The 21,158-nt window shown below is 40.8% G+C and overlaps 1 protein-coding gene across 23 annotated transcripts in view; it reads left to right on the top strand.

Annotated features, from left to right (window-relative positions):
- CCDC7 (coiled-coil domain containing 7) overlaps positions 1–21,158 on the top strand; it is a 301,615-nt gene that overhangs the window by 145,542 nt on the left and 134,915 nt on the right. For all 23 annotated transcript variants that reach the window (XM_042230493.2, XM_060397257.1, XM_042230489.2 and 20 more), the window contains 2 exons: positions 13,631–13,741; positions 19,971–20,081. In XM_042230493.2, the coding sequence (XP_042086427.1) occupies positions 13,631–13,741; positions 19,971–20,081 (222 nt within the window). The remainder of the gene's footprint in view (positions 1–13,630; positions 13,742–19,970; positions 20,082–21,158) is intronic.

Raw genomic sequence — 21,158 nt, 5'->3', positions numbered from 1 at the left:
TTCTTCACAATCCAACTCTCACATCCATACATGACCACAGGAAAAACCATAGCCTTGACTAGACAGACCTTTGTTGGCAAAGTAATGTCCCTGCTTTTGAATATGCTAACTAGGTTGGTCATAACTTTTCTTCCAAGGAGTAAGTGTCTTTTAATTTCATGGCTGCAGTCACCATCTGCAGTGATTTTGGAGCCCCCCCCCCCACAAAAAGTCTGACACTGTTTCCACAGTTTCCCCATCTATTTGCCATGAAGTGATGGGACCAGATGCCATGATCTTAATTTTCTGAATGTTGAGCTTTAAGCCAACTTTTTCACTCTCCTCTTTCACCTTCATCAAGAGGCTTTTATGTTCCTCTTCACTTTCTGCCATAAGGGTGGTGTCATCTGCATATCTGAGGTTATTGATATTTCTCCCGGCAATCTTGATTCCAGCTTGTGCTTCTTCCAGCCCAGCATTTCTCATGATGTACTCTGCATATAAGTTAAATAAGCAGGGTGACAATATACAGCCTTGACATACTCCTTTTCCTATTTGGAACCAGTCTGTTGTTCCATGTCCAGTTCTAACTGTTGCTTCCTGACCTGCATATAGGTTTCTCAAGAGGCAGGTCAGGTGGTCTGTATTCCCATCTCTCTCAGAATTTTCCACAGTTTATTGTGATCTACACAGTCGAAGACTTTGGCATAGTCAATAAAGCAGAAATAGATGTTTTTCTGGAACTCTCTTGCTTTTTCCATGATCCAGCAGATATTGGCAATTTGATCTCTGGTTCCTCTGCCTTTTCTAAAATCAGCTTGAGCATCTGGAAGTTCACAGTTCATGTATTGCTGAAGCCTGGCGTGGAGAATTTTGAACATTACTTTACTAGCACGTGAGATTTGTGCAGTAGTTTGAGCATTCTTTGGCATTGCCTTTCTTCGGAATTGGAATGCAAACTGACCTTTTCCAGTCCTGTGGCCACTGCTGAGTTTTCCAAATTTGCTGGCATGTTGAGTACAGCACTTTCACAGCATCATCTTTCAGGATTTGAAATAGCTCAACTGGAATTCCATCACCTCCACTAGCTTTGTTCGTAGTGATGCTTTCTAAGGCCCACTTGACTTCACATTCCAGCATGTCTGGCTCTAGATGAGTGATCACATCATCATGATTATCTGGGTCGAGAAGATTTTTTTTGTACACTTCTTCTGTGTATTCTTGCCACCTCTTCTTAATATCTTCTGCTTCTGTTAGGTCCAGACCATTTCTGTCCTTTATCGAGCCCATCTTTGCATGAAATCTTCCCTTGGTATCTCTAATTTTCTTGAAGAGATCTCTAGTCTTTCCCATTCTGTTCTTTTCCTCGATTTCTTTGCATTGATCGCTGAAGAAGGCTTTCCTTCTTCTCCTTGCTATTCTTTGGAACTCTGCATTCAGATGCTTATATCTTTCCTTTTCTCTTTTGCTTTTGCCTCTCTTCTTTTCACAGCTATTTGTAAGGCCTCCCCAGACAGCCATTTTGCTTTTTGCATTTGTTTTTTCTTTTTTTTTTCTTATTGTTTTACTTTATTTTACTTTACAATACTGTATTGATTTTGCCATACATTGACATGAATCCACCACGGGTGTACATGCATTCCCAAACATGCACCCCCTCCCACCTCCCTGCCCATAACATCTCCCTGGGTCATCCCCATGCACCAGCCCCAAGCATGCTGTATCCTGCGTCAGACATAGACTGGCGATTTGATTCTTACATGATAGTATACATGTTACAATGCCATTGTCCCAAATCATCCCACCCTCTCCCTCTCCCTCTGAGTCCAAAAGTCCGTTATACACATCTGTGTCTTTTTTCCTATCTTGCATACAGGGTCGTCATTGCCATCTTTCTAAATTCCATATATATGTGTTAGTATACTGTATTGGTGTTTTTCTTTCTGGCTTACTTCACTCTGTATAATCGGCTCCAGTTTCATCCATCTCATCAGAACTGATTCAAATGAATTCTTTTTAATGGCTGAGTAATACTCCATTGTGTATATGTACCACAGCTTTCTTATCCATTCATCTGCTGATGGACATCTAGGTTGTTTCCATGTCCTGACTATTATAAACAGTGCTGCGATGAACATTGGGGTACATGTGTCTCTTTCCATTCTGGTTTCCTTGGTGTGTATGCCCAGCAGTGGGATTACTGGGTCATAAGGTAGTTCTATTTGCAATTTTTTAAGGAATCTCCACACTGTTCTCCATAGTGGCTGTACTAGTTTGCATTCCCACCAACAGTGTAGGAGGGTTCCCTTTTCTCCACACCCTCTCCAGCATTTATTGCTTGTAGATTTTTGGATCGCAGCCATTCTGACTGGTGTGAAGTGGTACCTCATAGTGGTTTTGATTTGCATTTCTCTAATAATGGGTGATGTTGAGCATCTTTTCATGTGTTTGTTAGCCATCCATATGTCTTCTTTGGAGAAATGTCTATTTAGTTCTTTGGCCCATTTTTTGATTGGGTCATTTATTTTCCTGGAATTGAGCTGCATAAGTGGCTTGTATATTTTTGAGATTAGTTGTTTGTCAGTTGCTTCATTTGCTATTATTTTCTCCCATTCAGAAGGCTGTCTTTTCACCTTGCTTATAGTTTCCTTTGTTGTGCAGAAGCTTTTAATTTTAATTAGATCCCATTTGTTTATTTTTGCTTTTATTTCCAGAATTCTGGGAGGTGGATCATAGAGGATCCTGCTGTGATTTATGTCTGAGAGTGTTTTGCCTATGTTCTCCTCTAGGAGTTTTATAGTTTCTGGTCTTACATTTAGATCTTTAATCCATTTTGAGTTTATTTTTGTGTGTGGTGTTAGAAAGTGATCTAGTTTCATTCTTTTACAAGTGGTTGACCAGTTTTCCCAGCACCACTTGTTAAAGAGATTGTCTTTACTCCATTGTATATTCTTGCCTCCTTTGTCAAAGATAAGTTGTCCATATGTGTGTGGATTATCTCTGGGCTTTCTATTTTGTTCCATTGATCTATATGTCTGTCTTTGTGCCAGTACCATACTGTCTTGATGACTGTGGCTTTGTAGTAGAGCCTGAAGTCAGGCAAGTTGATTCCTCCAGTTCCATTCTTCTTTCTCAAGATTGCTTTGGCTATTCGAGGTTTTTTGTATTTCCATACAAATCTTGAAATGATTTGTTCTAGTTTTGTGAAAAATATGGCTGGTAGCTTGATAGGGATTGCATTGAATTTGTAAATTGCTTTGGGTAGTATACTCATTTTCACTATATTGATTCTTCTGATCCATGAACACGGTATATTTCTCCATCTATTAGTGTCCTCTTTGATTTCTTTCATCAGTGTTTTATAGTTTTCTATATATAGGTCTTTAGTTTCTTTAGGTAGATATATTCCTAAGTATTTTATTCTTTTCGTTGCAATGGTGAATGGAATTGTTTCCTTAATTTCTTTTTCTACTTTCTCATTATTAGTGTATAGGAATGCAAGGGATTTCTGTGTGTTGATTTTATATCCTGCAACTTTACTATATTCATTGATTAGCTCTAGTAATTTTCTGGTGGAGTCTTTAGGGTTTTCTATGTACAAGATCATGTCATCTGCGAACAGTGAGAGTTTTACTTCTTCTTTTCCAATCTGGGTTCCTTTTATTTCTTTTTCTGCTCTGATTGCTGCGGCCAAAACTTCAAAAACTATGTTGAATAGTATCGGTGAAAATGGGCACCCTTGTCTTGTTCCTGACTTTAGGGGAAATGCTTTCAATTTTTCACCATTGAGGATAATGTTTGCTGTGGGTTTGTCAGATACAGCTTTTATTATGTTGAGGTATGTTCCTTCTATTCCTGCTTTCTGGAGAGTTTTTATTATAAATCAATGTTGAATTTTGTCAAAGGCCTTCTCTGCATCTATTGAGATAATCATCTGGTTTTTATTTTTCAATTTGTTAATGTGGTGAATTACACTGATTGATTTGCGGATATTGAAGAATCCTTGCATCCCTGCGATAAAGCCCACTTGGTCATGGTGTATGATCTTTTTAATGTGTTGTTGGATTCTGATTGCTAGAATTTTGTTGAGGATTTTTGCATCTATGTTCATCAGTGATATTGGCCTGTAGTTTTCTTTTTTGTGGCATCTTTGTCAGGTTTTGGTATTAGGGTGATGGTGGCCTCATAGAATGAGTTTGGAAGTTTACCTTCCTCTGCAATTTTCTGGAAGAGTTTGAGGAGGATAGGTGTTAGCTCTTCTCGAAATGTTTGGTAGAATTCAGCTGTGAAGCTGTCTGGCCCTGGGCTTTTGTTTGCTGGAAGATTTCTGATTACAGTTTCAGTTTCTGTGCTTCTGATGGGTCTGTTAAGATTTTCTATTTCTTCCTGGTTCAGTTTTGGAAAATTGTACTTTTCTAAGAATTTTTCCATTTCTTCCACGTTGTCCATTTTATTGGCATATAACTGCTGATAGTAGTCTCTTATGATCCTTTGTATTTCTGTGTTGTCTGTTGTGATCTCTCCATTTTCATTTCTAATTTTATTGATTTGATTTTTCTCTCTTTGCTTCTTGATGAGTCTGGCTAATGGTTTGTCAATTTTATTTATCCTTTCAAAGAACCGGCTTTTGGCTTTGTTGATTTTTGCTATGGTCTCTTTTGTTTATTTTGCATATATTTCTGCCCTAATTTTTAAGATTTCTTTCCTTCTACTAACTCTGGGGTTCTCCAATTCTTCCTTTTCTAGTTGCTTTAGTTGTAGAGTTAGGTTATTTATTTGACTTTTTTCTTGTTTCTTGAGGTATGCCTGTATTGCTATGAACTTTCCTCTTAGCACTGCTTTTATAGTGTCCCACAGGTTTTGGGTTGTTGTGTTTTCATTTTCATTCGTTTCTATGCATATTTTGATTTCTTTTTTGATTTCTTCTGTGATTTGTTGATTATTCAGAAATGTGTTGTTCAACCTCCATATGTTGGAATTTTTAATAGTTTTTCTCCTGTAATTGAGATCTAATCTTAATGCATTAGGGTCAGAAAAGATGCTTGGAATGATTTTGATTTTTTGAATTTATCAAGTTTAGATTTATGGCCCAGGATGTGATGTATCCTGGAGAAGTTTCCATGAGCACTTGAAAAAAAGGTGAAATTCATTGTTTTGGGGTGAAATGTCCTATAGATATCAATTAGGTCTAACTGGTCTAATGTATCATTTAAAGTTTGCGTTTCTTTGTTAATTTTCTGTTTAGTTGATCTGTCCATAGGTGTGAGTGGGGTATTAAAGTCTCCCACTATTATTGTGTTATTGTTGATTTCCCCTTTCATACTTGTTAGCATTTGTCTTACATATTGCGGTGCTCCTATATGGGGTGCATATATATTTATAATTGTTATATCTTCTTCTTGGATTGATCCTTTGATCATTATGTGGTGGCCTTCTTTGTCTCTTTTCACAGCCTTTGTTTTAAAGTCTATTTTATCGGATATGAGTATTGCCACTCCTGCTTTCTTTTGGTCTCTATTCGCGTGGTATATCTTTTTCCAGCCCTTCACTTTCAGTCTTTATGTGTCCCTTCTTTTGAGGTGGGTCTCTTGTAAGCAGCATATAGAGGGGTCTTGTTTTTGTATCCATTCGGCCAGTCTTTGCCTTTTGGTTGGGACATTCAACCCATTTACGTTTAAGGTAATTACTGATAAGTATGATCCCATTACCATTTACTTTATTGTTTTGGGTTCAGGTTTATACACCCTTTTTGTGTTTCCTGTCTAGAGAATATCCTTTAGAATTTGTTGGAGAGCTGGTTTGGTGGTGCTGAATTCTCTCAGCTTTTGCTTGTCTGTAAAGCTTTTGATTTCTCCTTCACATTTCAATGAGATCCTTGCTGGGTACAGTAATCTGGGCTGTAGGTTATTGTCTTTCATCACTTTAAGTATGTCTTGCCATTCCCTCCTGGCCTGAAGAGTTTCTATTGAAAGATCAGCTGTTATCCTTATGGGAATCCCCTTGTGTGTTATTTGTTGTTTTTCCCTTGCTGCTTTTAATATTTGTTCTTTGTGTTTGATCTTTGTTAATTTGATTAATATGTGTCTTGGGGTGTTTCGCCTTGGGTTTATCCTATTTGGAACTCTCTGTGTTTCTTGGACTTGGGTGATTATTTCCTTCCCCATTTTAGGGAAGTTTTCAACTATTATCTCCTCAAGGATTTTCTCATGGTCTTTCTTTTTGTCTTCTTCTTCTGGGACTCCTATAATTCGAATGTTGGAGCGTTTCATATTGTCCTGGAGGTCTCTGAGATTGTCCTCATTTCTTTTAATTCGTTTTTCATGTTTCCTCTCTGATTCATTTATTTCTACCATTCTATCTTCTATCTCACTAATCCTATCTTCTGCCTCCGTTATTCTATTATTTGTTGCCTCCAGAGTGTTTCTGATCTCATTTATTGCGTTATTCATTATATATTGCATCTTTTTAATTTCTTCTAGGTCTTTGTTAAACCTTTCTTGCATCTTCTCAATCATTGTCTCTAGGCTATTTATCTGTGATTCCAGTTTGATTTCAAGATTTTGGATCATTTTCACTATCAATATTCAGAATTCTTTCTCAGGTAGATTCCCTACCTCTTCCTCTTTTGTTTGGTTTGGTGGGCAACTCTCCTGTTCCTTTACCTGCTGAGTATTTCTCTGTCTCTTCATCTTGGTTATATTGCTGCGTTTAGGGTGGCCTTTTTATATTCTGGTAATTTGTGGAGATCTCTTTATTATGGAGCTTCCTCACTGTGGGTGGGGTTCTATCAGTGGCTTGTCAAGGTTTCCTGGTTAGGGAGGCTTGTGTTGGAGTTCTGGTGGGTGGAGCTGGGTTTCTTCTCTCTGGAGTGCAATGGAGTGACCAGTAATGGGTTATGAGACATCAAAGGTTTTGGAATAACTTTGAGCTGCCTGTATATTGAAGCTCAGGGGAGTGTTCTGTGTTGCTGGAGAATTTGCGTGGTATGTCTTGTTTTGGAACTTGTTGGCCCTTGGGTGGAGCTTGGTTTCAGTGTAGGTATGGAGGCATTTGATGAGCTCCTATTGCTTAATGTTCCCTGAATTCAAGAGTTCTCTAATGTTTTCAGGCTTTGGACTTAAGCCTCCTGCTTCTGGTTTTCAGTTTTATTTTTACAGTAGCCTCTAGACTTCTCCATCTATACAGCACAGATGATAAAACATCTAGGTTAAAGATGAAAAGTTTCTCCACATTGAGGGACACTCAGAGAGGTTCAATGAGTTACAAGGAGAAGAGAAGATGGAAGGGGTAGTTAGAGGTGACTGGAATGAGATGCGGTGAGATCAAAAGAGGAGAGAGCAAGCTAGCCAGTAGTCACTTCCTTATGTGCGCTCTATAGTCTGGACCGCTCAGAGGTATTTACGGAGTTATACGGGAAAGAGGAGAGGGAGGAAGTAGAGGTGGCCAGGAGGATAAGAGAGAGGAATGAGGAGAGAGACAAATCCTGCCAGTAACCAGTTGCTTAGGTGTTCTCCACCGTCTGGAACACACAGAGATTCACAGAGTTGGATAGAGAAGAGATGGGGGAGAAAAGAGACAGAGGCCACCTGGTGGAGAAAAAGGAGAGTCCAAAGGAGGAGAGAGTGGTCAAGCCAGTAATCTTGCTCTCAGGTAAACTTGGGTAGTGAATTTTGGGTTTTTCAATGTACAAAATTGACAACAAAAACCTGAAAGCAAAGATTAAAAATCTAGAGTAGAGGTTGGATTTTCAAAAATACAATATTAAAGAAAAGAAGCAGAAGGAAAAAGGAAGAAAGAAAAAAAAAAGAGAGAAAGAAAAAAAAACAAGAATTATTAAAAAAAAAAAAAAAAACCACCAACAACCACCCAAAGACTATATATGGTGTTTGCCTTAAAAAAAAAAAAAAAGGAGTCTTTTTTTTTTTAATAGTAATAGTAGGTTATAAAAATAAAAATTAGAGGAGAAATAGAAGACTTAACAATTTTTAAAAAGTTAGAAAAAAAAGAAAAAAAAAGGAATGATTTTAAAAATAGTAAAATATTTCTGGCCCTTCTCTGATGTTGTGGGCCGTGTGGGATCACTTCCAAGGCAGTTCCCTCTGTTTAACTTCTTCTGTTTGCTGGTTTTTTAGGCTCACTAGTTCAGTCGCGCTGTGGGGAGGGGGAGATGCTGCAAACAAATAGCACTGTCGTGTGCACACAGTGCCTCAGCCCCGCTTGACCTGTCCCTTCTTGCGGCGCACAAACCACTCCGGCTCTATGATGCTCAGCCGGGAACCATCTGAGGCCAGTCCTAGGCTGCGTGCACTTCCCCGGTCTAAGCCGCTCAGGCTCGGCGCTCAGGTAGCCCTCAGAGGCACAGATTTGGTTGGGACTGCGCTTTGTGCCCTTCCCAGGTCCGAGTAGCTCAGGAGTTTGGTGAGCGTGATCGCTGCGACTTGTCGCCTTTTCTGCCTCTGCTGCTCAGTTTTCTGGGTGGACTGCTGGCGCCCCTTGTGAGGCAGATGGTGACTGTCCAGCACCCCCAGAAGTCTTAGCAAAGAAGCCTGCTTGCAGTTAGCTAAGTAAAGTCTCTCCGGGTCTGCAATTGCCCCTTTCCAGTCCTTACGGCTCTGGCTGCCTGTCCCCAGCAGGGGGATGGTCTGCAGCTGGCTTTTTCTGCTCCGTCCTTTGTTCTGTGCTCGGTCCTGGTGGTGTCTTACGTTCGAGCTTTTCGCGTGGTAGCTATCCCACAGTCTGGTTTGCTAGCCCAAGTTAGATGTTCTGGTTGCGCGTGGGGCGTTCCTGCCTGATTCTTACAAAGCAATGCAGCCTGCGCCTCCCGCGCTTCCCTGCCCTGCCCCCACTAGCTTGTGGCGGATGCAGGCGTCTGTGCTGCTTTTCCGCTGGGGGAGTTACTGGTGGGCTTGTAATCTGTTGGTTTTAATTATTTATTTATTTTTCCCTTCCTGTTATGTTGCCCTCTGTGTTTCCAAGGCTCACCACAGACTCGGCAGGGAGAGTGTTTTCTGGTGTTTGGAAACCTCTCTTCTTAAAATTCCCTTCCCGGGACGGGCTCCCCTTCCCTGGACCGAGCTCCCTCCCCACCTCCTTTGTCTCCTTTTTCGTCTTTTATATTTTTTCCTACCTGTTTTTGAAGACAATGGTCTGCTTTTCTGGTTGCCTGATGTCCTCTGCCAGCCTACAGAAGTTGTTTTGTGGAGTTTGCTCAGCGTTGAAATGTTCTTTTGAGGAATTTGTGAGGGAGAAAGTGGTCTTCCCGTCCTATTCCTTCGCCATCTTTTTCACACTCTGCATTTCTTTTCCATGGGGATGGTCTTGATCCCTGTCTCCTGTACAATGTCACGAACCTCATTCCATAGTTCATCAGGCATTCTGTCTATCAGATCTAGGCCCTTAAATCTATTTCTCACTTCCACTGTATAATCATAAGGGATTTGATTTAGGTCATATTTGAATGGTCCAGCAGTTTTCCCTACTTTCTTCAACTTAAGTCTGAATTTGGTAATAAGGAGTTCATGATCTGAGCCACAGTCAGCTCCTGGTCTTGTTTTTGTTGACTGTATAGAGCTTCTCCATCTTTGGCTGCAAAGAATATAATCAGTCTGATTTTAGTGTTGACCATCTGGTGATGTCCATGTGTAGAGTCTTCTCTTGTGTTGTTGGAAGAGGGTGTTTGCTATGACCAGTGCATTTTCTTGGCAAAACTTTATTAGTCTTTGCCCTCTTCTGTGTAGCTTCTGATAATGATGTGCCTGACCATACTCCCGTGCTTCAGCATCAAGATTCAGTGTCAAAACTCCCAGTGCAAGTACAGAAACAGATAACTCCCAGAGGAGGAAAGCACAGTAATAAGTACAACAGTTATAGATGCCTTTAAATTTAAAAAATTAATCTCATTAGATTTTTCTGTTTAGTCAAGAATGTGTGTTTCAGCATATGCTTGCTTGTGCTTAAGTGTGTGCTCAGTCCCCACGGACTATAGCCCAACTGCCAGGCTCCTCTGCCCATGAAATTCTCCAGGCAGGAATAGTGGAGTAGGTAGCCATTTCCTACTCCTGGGGATCTTTCCAGCCCAAGGATTAAGCCCACATCTTTTATGCCTCCTGCACTGGCAGGCAGATTCTTTACCACTGTGCCACCTGGTTTAAGCATAAAATTCATAGTGTCACTTTGATCTAAATGTGAATGTAAAAGTCTCTCAGTCAAGTCCAACTCTTTGCAACCCCAGGGACTATACAATTCAAATAATTATCCAGGCCAGAATCCTGGAGTGGATAGCCTTTCCCTTCTCCAGGGGATCTTCCCAGTCCAGGGATTGAATCCAGGTCTCCTGCATTGCAGGCAGACTGATTACAGGTGGGCTACAAGGACAGTGATCTAAATGTGAATAATAGCCAGGTAGCGCTAGTGGGAAAGAATCAACCTGCTAATGCAGGAGAGACCTGGGTTCAATCCCTGGATCGGGAAGATCGCTTAGAGTAAGAAATGGAAACCCACTCCAGTATTCTGGCCTGGGAAATCCTGTGGACAGAGGAGCCTGGTGGCTACAGTCCATGGGTTCACAAAGAGTCAGACATGACTGAAGCGACTTAACATGCATGCACATGAACAATATAAAACAACTAGAGAACAGGAACCATTTACCATTTGGTTGGTATTCAGTAAGGCGTCTGTCTACAATGCAGGAGACCCAGGTTCAATCCCTGGGTTGGGAAGATCTCCTGGAGAAGGAAATGGCAACCCACTCCAGTATTCTTGCCTGGAAAATCCCTTGGACAGAGGAACCTGATAGGCTACAGTCCATGGGGTCGCAAAGAGTCAGACACAACTAAGCAACTTCACTTTCACTTTCTTTCTTTATTTTTATAAGACTCCACTGTAGAAAGACTTTGCACTCAGTGTCCACCAAGGCCCGGTAACTACTTAGTAGTTCTTCCAATGGATTCTACACTTTTAGTAAGCAGTAGGAGATTGGGGTCCAAAAGCCAGGTGGGCACCTCTGATGTGTGGCTATGTTATTTTGCCACAGGGTCCAATAGGCATCAGAAAGGTTGATGAGACCTATAACTTAACAAGGCATTGGATTCAGGAGGGCAAGCAAGAGGGTTTCCTGTGTAGCCAGTTGGAGGACCTCCAGGGCCTCCTATAATCAGACCCCACTCAGCACACAGGTCTTTTTGGTAATCTGATTCCTGGGTGGTGTCATCAGGATGGCCATGTAGGGGGATGCGTGAGTACCAGTGTCTCCAGTCCCACCAGTCACTGGGCATCTTTTGTATTGTTGGGGCTGAGAGCCTGAGCATGACTAAAACTTAGCAATTATTGCCTCTGAAGAGATACCCACTGTTGCTTCCCAGTTTATTCCCGGGAATTTCCTGAGTCATGGGTCCTTTTGCCTTGTCCATAGTAATGTCCTAGACACGTTGCTACATGTGGATCAAAATGGCATCCAGTCCTGGTTGGGTAGTACCCTTGCCTGGACCAAGTAGGAGACATTCTTTATTACAGGTGAAAGGCTAGTGCTCCATCTGGGAATGCGACTTGCAGCTCATGGCCTTGTGGAAGGACATTAAAGGAGTATTGAAATGTATTACGGAAAAGGCAGACAGATCCTGATCATCTGTGTGGACAGGGATGCCTAAATGGGCATTTACAATATGAATTCCTTCATACCTGTTTCCCTTAGCTTGAGCAAGAGCCTCTATGGCAGTTGCAATGTCAGTTAAGGCCACTGTCCTGATCTGTACCATAGCGTTACGCTGTAGTAAGTGGTTCTGTAGTCCAGTCCATGCATGCAAGGCCAATTGTATAGGTTTACTTAGTTACTGAATGGAGAGAGAATCTCACAGAGATGTTTGGTTCACTTAAACTCATCAAACAGGACAGACATTCCTCTTTCTCTTCTTAATAGTTGTTCTGAATAGAAGTCTGTAGGCACTGGGAGTCTGGTAGGTTTGCAGTCTTCCATGTGCCCCACTGAAATGATCCTGAGTGCAGCAGTGCTCATCACGGCTTGGGGTTGATGTGAGTTGGAGTTCACATAGAAAATACATCTGCGCTAATGATGTATTCAGTAGTGGGAGCTATGAAATAGAGGTTTATAATGTCCAAAGAAACCCGCACTATGGTCAGGTGTAAGTAAGGGTCAAAAAGCATTACTGTGTTCCTCTAATCCTGGTGTAGAGTTGTGGAGATAACAGTCATTGGTAAAGTAGAAGCCAAATGGCCTAAGGTATGCAATCTTTCCCCACTGCCACTTTGAACTCTGAGTTGGCATGCATCATCAGATTCCACTGGGGATATAAGGATGATGGTCTCATCCCTAATCATGTTTATTTTGAAAAGTCAAGTATTCTAGGTAAAAATAGGCAGAGCTGTGGAATTCATCTTAGGATCACTGCCAGTGGGGGAGAGCAGAGGGAGCACATTATTAGTACTAAGTATCATCATTATTAGTATTAAGTATCATCACTGTTTTGATCCTTGTGAGGCTGTTTTGGCCTCCATGGTTCACTTTCTGGCACAAGATGAGTGGTGGAGAGTCCATCCATCCCTTTCTTGAGCCTCCATTTCTGGGTAACTAGACAGTGTTTCCAGTGGTAGGGAGTTCGCCATGCCTGGACAGAAGTTTTCAGAAACTAAGTGTCAGCCAGGAGAGGAAGGAGATTGTCTCAGGTGTTTGTGTCTTTTCTTCCGCATCCCCTCCCTTGTCCTCCTTGGACACAGTGGCCCCTGTCAGGGAACTCAGAACCAGGGGTTCTGTTGAGACACAACCAGCAAGGTGCCGGTGTCCCACACTAAGTTAACAAGAGTAGCTCCTCTACAGTGGAGTCTATATAGTCTCCTCTGATTGCTGGTCAAGTGGAACTGAGAAACCTGGATTTTTTTCTTTAGACATGATTCTCAAAACCTCAGTATATCATGGAGTATCCATCAGTGTCAGACATAAGCTGAGAGCAAACAGCAGTCACTGGGCACAACTCAGTCAGCCATGTCTGCAGCGACTAATTGACCCACTGTATTAGTTTTTGATTTTTATTTCCTATATTTCCTTTTTAAAAGATGAATACCTTTATCACTTTTTTCAAGTTCCTTTTCTTCATCTCTTCCTTCCTCCTGCCTTCCTGCTTGCCTGCCTGTAGCATACTATGTATTCTCTGTGAGGTTGTTTCTTGCCCGTTAAGAGTTAAATCCTAGAAATGCTTCTGAGTCAGTTTGTTGGGTCTTCTTCATTCCTTTTATACCTGTTTGTACAGCTGTGTGTGCCACATTATATCCCATAGTCTGTATTTTCTTAGTTTACAGGCATTACATTAGCCTACCAGTCTCCTATGCTTTTATATTTAAGTGGTTTTGACTATTTAGCTGTTAATGAATAATTTGTACATGTATATTTTCATTTTTTGGTGTTTCAATATGTATTACCTGAAAATATTTGGAGAACTCAGAAAATGAGAGACTAATATAAAACATATTAGAAGTGTAAGAATATTAATGATGTGCTAAAATACCTTCCATGCACCCTTGTTAACATTCTTCCCACAGTTTTCTTGTACAACCTGGCATTTGGTGATGTTCTTATAACTTCATAAACATGAAGTTTTTTGTGAAGTTTTTTTATTCAGTGGGTCAAATTCTCTTTATGCAGCTCAGGATGAAGTACCAGATAGATATCGTATTCTTGATCATCAAGACTCAGTGTCAAAATCAGAGATTGAAGTGAAGAAACCAAGCTTGCACGAATGGGAAGGACTTACTGGTGAGTATAAAAACTATGGAAAGCCTTAAATTATTTTGTATTAAGCTCAGTAGGAGATGTTTTTATTTTGGTTCATGTTATATATTTTTGAACATGTATTTTATAGAAATGTTATACTTTGATGAAAGTGTGACTACCATGAGATATCTAGAGAAAAAAAAAGCAGAAATATTGTTAAATTTTGATTGGAATTTCTGTTCTTAAGATTATTTTGTGAGAAGATGAATGCCCCAAGGCCCAGTAGTAGGTAAATAAGTGTCTCTCCAAAGTAGAGTGCCTTTTAGTCAGCTACAGGTAATTATGGATACAGAAGCCCAACAGATGCTTCTATGCATGGCAGGAGCATTTTGCCATAGATTCCTTTGCCAAAGCAGTATTTCTGAGATCTGTAAATCAAGCATCTGATCGGTTCTGCAGGCCCTGTTGGAGGGCCTTTAGGCCCTTAGCTGTGTCCTCACTAAAAGGAAGCAGTTTTTCTGGTAACCCCAGAGATCAGAGTCATTAAGAGCTCCACATGGGGAAATGAGAATACAAGTGGTCAAAGAGTCCCACCATTTTCTGGGCCTGTTTTATTTGTTGGAGTTGAATAGTTGGCAGTCCTATCCTCTGGAATGAGGAGTCATACCCCTTAGAGATTATGCCCAGGAGTTTCACTAGGGTACCAGGTAATTAACTGAGTATACTAATGGCTCAGCCAAGAGCCACTGGTGGTTCCACAGGGCGTCTAGTCCTTACTAGTCCTCTCTGTGGGAGCAGGTGCTTCAAAGTCATGACCTGTGCACTGATTACTGATACCTGAGCAATTTGATGGCCATATGAAGGACATTAGTGCTCATGTAGCTAGAGTTATGAAACAGTTTACCACAATTACTCATTTGCTCAGTCCTGTAATGCTTCTCAAATGGTTTCAGAATAGCTTTGAACATACCACTTGATAAACAAACCAAATTTTAAAAAGATTTCATGACTTGCTGTTATTCTCCTTCCCATTCTCATCTCAATCCCATGTCCAAGAGTGAGGATTTATATTAAATACTATATTGATAAGTTACCATTTCTATTTTACCTTCAATTGTTTCATTTCATAAGTTTGCCTTCTCTTTACGTTTGATCTTCTTACCCTCACTGGTTTAATTATGTTTTGAAATACATAGAACATGAACCCATTTCCAAAAGTTAAAAAGCATATGAAGAGTTATGCTTAGAAGCTTATTATTCCTTCCTCAGTCTTCCCTCTCATCTTGTTGGTAACCATATACATTGTTTTGTGATAGGTTTCCTGTGTTTCTTGTATTTTTTCTCTCCATCCTTGTTTTTTCTCATTTCTTTTTTCTTATCCATACTAGTTTTCCTTTTTTTTTAGTTTTTTTAAAACTTAACATTATTCCTGACGATCCCTTTAAGAAATCCCTTTAAATCAGTATATAGAGATTCATTTCACTCAGATTATAGCACTGTGTAGAGCTGTACCACAGTATTTACCATAATTCATATTATTCCATAGTGGATAGCATGTACCCTAGTTTATTGAACTAATCTTCTTTGCTTTAAAATGTATATGGTTTTGAATATTTTTCACTTACAAATATGTTGTATTTAATAACCATGTACATACTCATTTGTATTTTTAGTTCTAAGAATTTTTATTAGTCTGAAGTATAAACAGGACTTCCTAGGAGGTGCAGGGGTAAATAATCCACTTGCCAGTGCAGAAGACATAAGAGACACAGGTTCAAGCTCTGAGTCAAGAAGATCTCCTGGATTTGGAAATGGCTACCTACTCCAGTATCCTTGTCTGAAAATTCCATGGACAGAGGAGCCTGGCAGGCTACAGTCCATGGGGTCCCAAAGAGTTGAACACAGCTAAGCAACTGGATATACACACAAAGTATAAATAACCTAGGAAAAATAGAGACTTTATATATGGATGTTTCTATGTATGTATATTATGTTGTTACAGCCTCTTTAAAGTATATTCATTAAAAATGTTCTCACAATTTCTAGTCACATGTTATTTATGGTAATTTACTTATGTGTGCTCAGTCTCTTCAGCTGTGTCTGACTCTGCGATCCTATGGACTGTAGCCTGCCAGATTCCTCCACCCATGGAATTTCCCAGACAAGAATACTGGAGTAGGGTGCCATTTCCTTCTCTGGGGGATCTTCCTCACCCAGGGATCGAACCAGCATCTCCTGTATCACAGGCACATTCTTTTCCACTGAGTCACTGGCGAAGTCCCAAAGTGAAAGTAAAAGTCGCTCAGTCGTGTCCAACTCTTTGTGACCCCATGGTCTCCAGGTCAGAATACTGGAGTGGGTAGCCATTCCTTTTTCCAGGGGATCTTCCCAACCTAGGGATTGAACCCAGTTCTCCCAAATTGCACCCAGATTCTTTACCAGCTAAGCCACCAGGGAAGCGCAAGATTACTTGAGTGGGTAGCCTATCCCTTCTCCGATGGAACTTCCCAACCCAGGAATCAAACTGGGGTCTTCTGCATTGCAGGAGAATTCTTTACCAGCTGAGCTGCCAGGGAAACCCAATTTACTTAACTTTATCAAAATGAGAGAAAAATTCACAGTATACTTATTGTAAGTATGAAACCAAGAGATTTTATTGTAGATCTGGTCATAGCAAACAGCCTCTTCTAACAATACAAGAGAAGACTCTAAACATGGACATCACCAGATGGTCAACACCAAAATCAGATTCATTATATTCTTTGCAGCCAAAGATGGAGAAGCTCTATACAGTCAGCAAAAACAAGACCAGGAGCTGACTGTGGCTCAGATCATGAACTCCTTATTGTCAAATTCAGACTTAAATTGAAGAAAGTAGAGAAAACCAGTAGACCATTCAAGTATGACCTAAATCAAATCCCTTATGATTATACAGTAGAAGTGAAAAATAGATTTAAGGGACTAGATATGATAGAGTGCCTGATGAACTATGGACGTAGGTTCGTGATATTGTACAGCAGACAGGGATCAAGACCATCCCCAAGAAAAAGAAATGCAAAGAAGCAAAATGGCTGTCTAGGGAGGCCTTAAAAATAGCTGTGAAAAGAAGAGAAGCCAAAAGCAAAGGAGAAAAGGAAAGATATACCCATTTGAATGCAGAGTTCCAAAGAATGGCAAGGAGAGAAAGCCTTCCTCAGTGATCAGTGCAAAGAAAAAGAGGAAAACAACAGAATGGGAAAGACTAGAGATCGCGTCAAGAAAATTAGAGATACCAAGGGAACATTTCATGTAAATATGGGATCAACAAAGGACAGAAATGGTATGGACCTAACAGAAGCAGAAGATATTAAGAAGAGGTGGCAAGAATACACAGAAGCACTGTACAAAAAAGATCTTCATGACCCAGATAATCACAATGGTGTGCTCACTCACCTAGAGCCAGACATCTTGGAATGTGAAGTCAACTGGGCCTTAGAAAGCATCACTACGAACAAAGCTAATGGAGGTGATGGAATTCCAGTTGAGCTATTTCAAATCCTGAAAGATGATGCTGTGAAAGTGCTGCATTCAATATACCAGCAAATTTGGAAAACTCAGCAGTGGCCACAGGACAGGAAAAAGTCAGTTTTCATTCCAATCCCAAAGAAAGGCAATCCCTAAGAATGCTCAAACTACCACACAATTGCACTCATCTCACACACTAGTAAAGTAATGCTCAAAATCCTCCAAGCCAGGCATCAGCAATATGTGAACTGTGAACTTCCAGATGTTCAAGCTCGTTTTAGAAAAGGCAGAGGAACCAGATATCAAATTGCCAATATCCACCGGATCGTCGAAAAAGCAAGAGAGTTCCAGAAAAACATCAATTTCTGCTTTATTGACTATGCCAAAGCCATTGACTGTGTGGATCACAACAGACTGTGGAAAGTACTCCAAGAGATGGGAATACCAGACCACCTGATCTGCCTGTTGAGAAATCTATATGCAGATCAGGAAGCAACAGTTAGAACTGGACATGGAACAACAGACTGGTTCCAAATAGGAAAAGGAGTACGTCAACGCTGTATATTGTCTCCCTGCTTATTTAACTTATATGCAGAGTACATCATGAGAAGTGCTGGGCTTGATGCAGCACAAGCTGGAATCAAGATTGCTGGGAGGAAATATCAATAACCTCAGATATGCAGATGACACCACCCTTATGGCAGAAAGTGAAGAAAAACTAAAGAACCTCTTGATGGAAGTGAGAGTGCCGGGAGCCGGTGTGAGGAATCCCGCCCATGGCAAAAGTCATGAGGAAGGAAGCCCGACAAAACACAAAGGTGTGATCTGGCTTCAGGGGTTCCCCCTAAGTTTTCCTGAACATCTACCCCCCAAAACCAGAGTCTGCCTGCTTTATTACTGTGCTTTTCACTCTTCTGACATTCTCTGGAAAAAAGTTAATTGAGGGCTTCAGTCTCCTGCATCAGCTCAAACCCCTTTGATGGCTCTCAAACTTGCCTGACAGGTTCCCCCGGACTTTTTGCAGCTTGTGAATTGCTTACAGCCCAGCAACCTCGAGAGGCACAAAGCTTAAAGCATCTTAAAGATACAGAGCCTTTTCTAAAGAGCTAAAAATTATATTGGTGACAGGTTTTCACTGTTGACTCAATGACTGCTGCCAGGCCTCCATATTCTTTATCTTTTAGGCACCTGGGAGGATATCAATCAATGTAATTGGAATGCAAAAATAGGAATGTAGTAGTTTTAATGTTAGCAACACTAGACTTTTGAGTTAATTATTTTTCTCTTTATAAATCACTGTACTCCTTTTCATTGTTATAAACTATTGTATCTTTGCTATGTAAGAATGTAACTTTATTTAGTGCTTTCTGAGAGTGGCACCAGACTTTGGGAAGAACAACATTTTTAAGACAAATAAATCTGGTTGACAAACCTTATCAGAAAAGGGCCGTAAAATGTTAATTGGCCTTCTGGCCAGAAGATGATGTAAATCACCTAAGACTTATGTATACAACTAGGTATGCAGAGAGAAAGCCTAGTCTTGATAAGAGTCAGGGCTGCTGACACTGCATAATTTTATATTATCCATTGATCTCTATGTACAAAAAAAGGTATAAAAGGCCATTCTGGACAATAGAGGATGGGCCAGTCACTGGACTGCTTTCCTCCGTGTCTTTACTCTATCTTCTGGCTTAATTCCCATCTGGGGTGTGGAGGCTCGCCATGTCTACTTACTTGCCCTGGCTTCTAAGATCCACGAGAGAGGGAGACCAAGGCGGGGCACCCCCCGCTATTCAAGAGGATGCTGGTGGCCTAACGTAGATGGTGCAAGTTCCTTGTCTTGGAATTTTATTGGTTCTCCACGTAAACCAAGTTATTCAGCCTCTTTTGTCCACTAAATTTTCCTACTACGCTATTTCTTCCTAATCTCTCTTTATATTTCTAATTAAATAAATAAGTTTTTCCTCACCTACGCTGTCTTCCCTTTGAATTCCCTGGATCCACTGGGGCAGGACCCCAGCAAAAGAGGAGAGTGAAAAAGTTGGCTTAAAGTTCAACATTCAGAAAACTGAGATCATTGCATCCAATCCCATCACTTCATGTCAAATAGATGGAGAAACAGTGACAGACTTTATTTTTGGGGACTCCAAAATCACTGCAGATGATGATTGCAGCCATGAAATTAAAAGACACTTTCTCCTTGGAAGAAAAGTTATGACCAACCTAGTTAGCATATTAAAAAGCAGAGACATCACTTTGCCAACAAAGGTCCATCTAGTCAAGCCTATGGTTTTTCCAGTAGTCATGTATGGATGTGAGATTTGGACTACAAAGAAAGCTGAGTGCTGAAGAATTGATGCTTTTGAACTGTGATGTTGAAGAAGACTCTTGAGAGTCCCTTGGACTGCAAGGAGGTCCAACCAGTCCATCCTAAAGGAGATCAGTCCTGAGTGTTCATTGGAAGGACTGATGTTGAAGCTGAAACCCCAATACTTTGGCCACCTGATGCAAAGAGCTGATTCATTGGGAAAGACCCTGACGCTGGGAGAGATTGAAGGCGGGAGGAGAAGGAGATGACAGAGGATGAGATGGCTGGATGGCATCACCAACTCAATGGAGATAAGTTTGGGTAAACTCCGGGAGTTGGTGATAGACAGGGAGGCCTGGCATGCTGCAGTCCATGGGGTTGCAAAGAGTCAGACACGACTGAGTGACTGAACTGAATTGATGTGTCTATGAAGGAATTTAATTAATCTATTTTGTGCAGCTCCTGATGATGAGCCTGACAATACTCCTGTGATTCAGCATCAAGATTCAGTGTCAAAACTCCCAATGCAAGTACAGAAACAGATATCTTCCGGAGAAGGAAAACACAGTAGTAAGTACAACACTTATAGATGCCTTTAAATTTTTTTAAAAATTAATCTTACCTGATCTTTTTTCTTTAGTTCATGTATGTGTGTTTGTGCACATATAGCAATTTTGCACTTCAAATGTGAATAATATAAAAAATTAGAGAACTGGAACTATTTAACATTTGGCTGACATGTCTTGTTATAAGGCTGCATTGTAGAAACACTTCTTGCTTGGTGACCACCAAGGCCCAGTAACTGCTCAGTAGTCTTTCAAAGAGATTCTAAACTTTCACCCACCAATAAGAGATTAGGGGTCCATAAGCTGGGTGGGTACCTCAGATGTGTGGCTCTATTCTTTTGCCACAGCCTCCAATAGGCATCAGAAAGACCTGTAACTTAAAAGGCAGTGGATTCAAGGGGTCAAGGAAAAGATTTTCCTGTGTAGCCATTTAAAGGGTCTCCTGGCCCTAGTTAGCATACAGGTCTTTTTGATGACCTGATTGCTGGGTGCTGTCATCAAGATGGCCATGTAGGGAGATGTGTGAGTATCAGTGTCTGAACAGTCCCACCAGTCATTGGGGATCCTTTGTATTTGTAAGGGCTGAGAGCCTGAGTGTCACTAAAACTCGGGCAGTTATTGCCTCCAGAGAGAGTCCTACCCTCCCTTCCCAGTCAGGAACTTCCCATAAGTCTTGGGTCCTTCTTTCTTGTCCCAGTAATATCCTAGACATGTCGCTACATATGGGTCAAAATGGCATCCAGTGCTGATTGGGTAGTACCCTTGTCTTGACCAACTAGGAGACATTCCTTACTCTTTGGAAGGCTAGTCCTCCGTATGGGAGTGAGATTTCCTGGTCATGGCCTTGTGGAAGGACATTAAAGGAGTATTGAAAAGTATTACACAAAAGGCAAACAGATCCTGATCATCTCTGTGGACAGGGATGCTGAAAAGGGCATTTGCAATAAGAATTGATTCAGACCTATTTTTTTGAACTTGGGCAAGAGCCTCTATGACAGTCACAGTGTCATCAGGTAATGGTATTTCCAGACATCATTGTACTATACTGTTGAGTGACTGAGGATTGAGTTTCCAAGTACCC

The sequence above is a fragment of the Ovis aries genome, chromosome 13 (genome assembly GCF_016772045.2).
Source record: "Ovis aries strain OAR_USU_Benz2616 breed Rambouillet chromosome 13, ARS-UI_Ramb_v3.0, whole genome shotgun sequence".
Lineage (NCBI taxonomy): Eukaryota > Metazoa > Chordata > Mammalia > Artiodactyla > Bovidae > Ovis > Ovis aries.
This window is presented reverse-complemented; position numbering and strand designations above follow the sequence as displayed.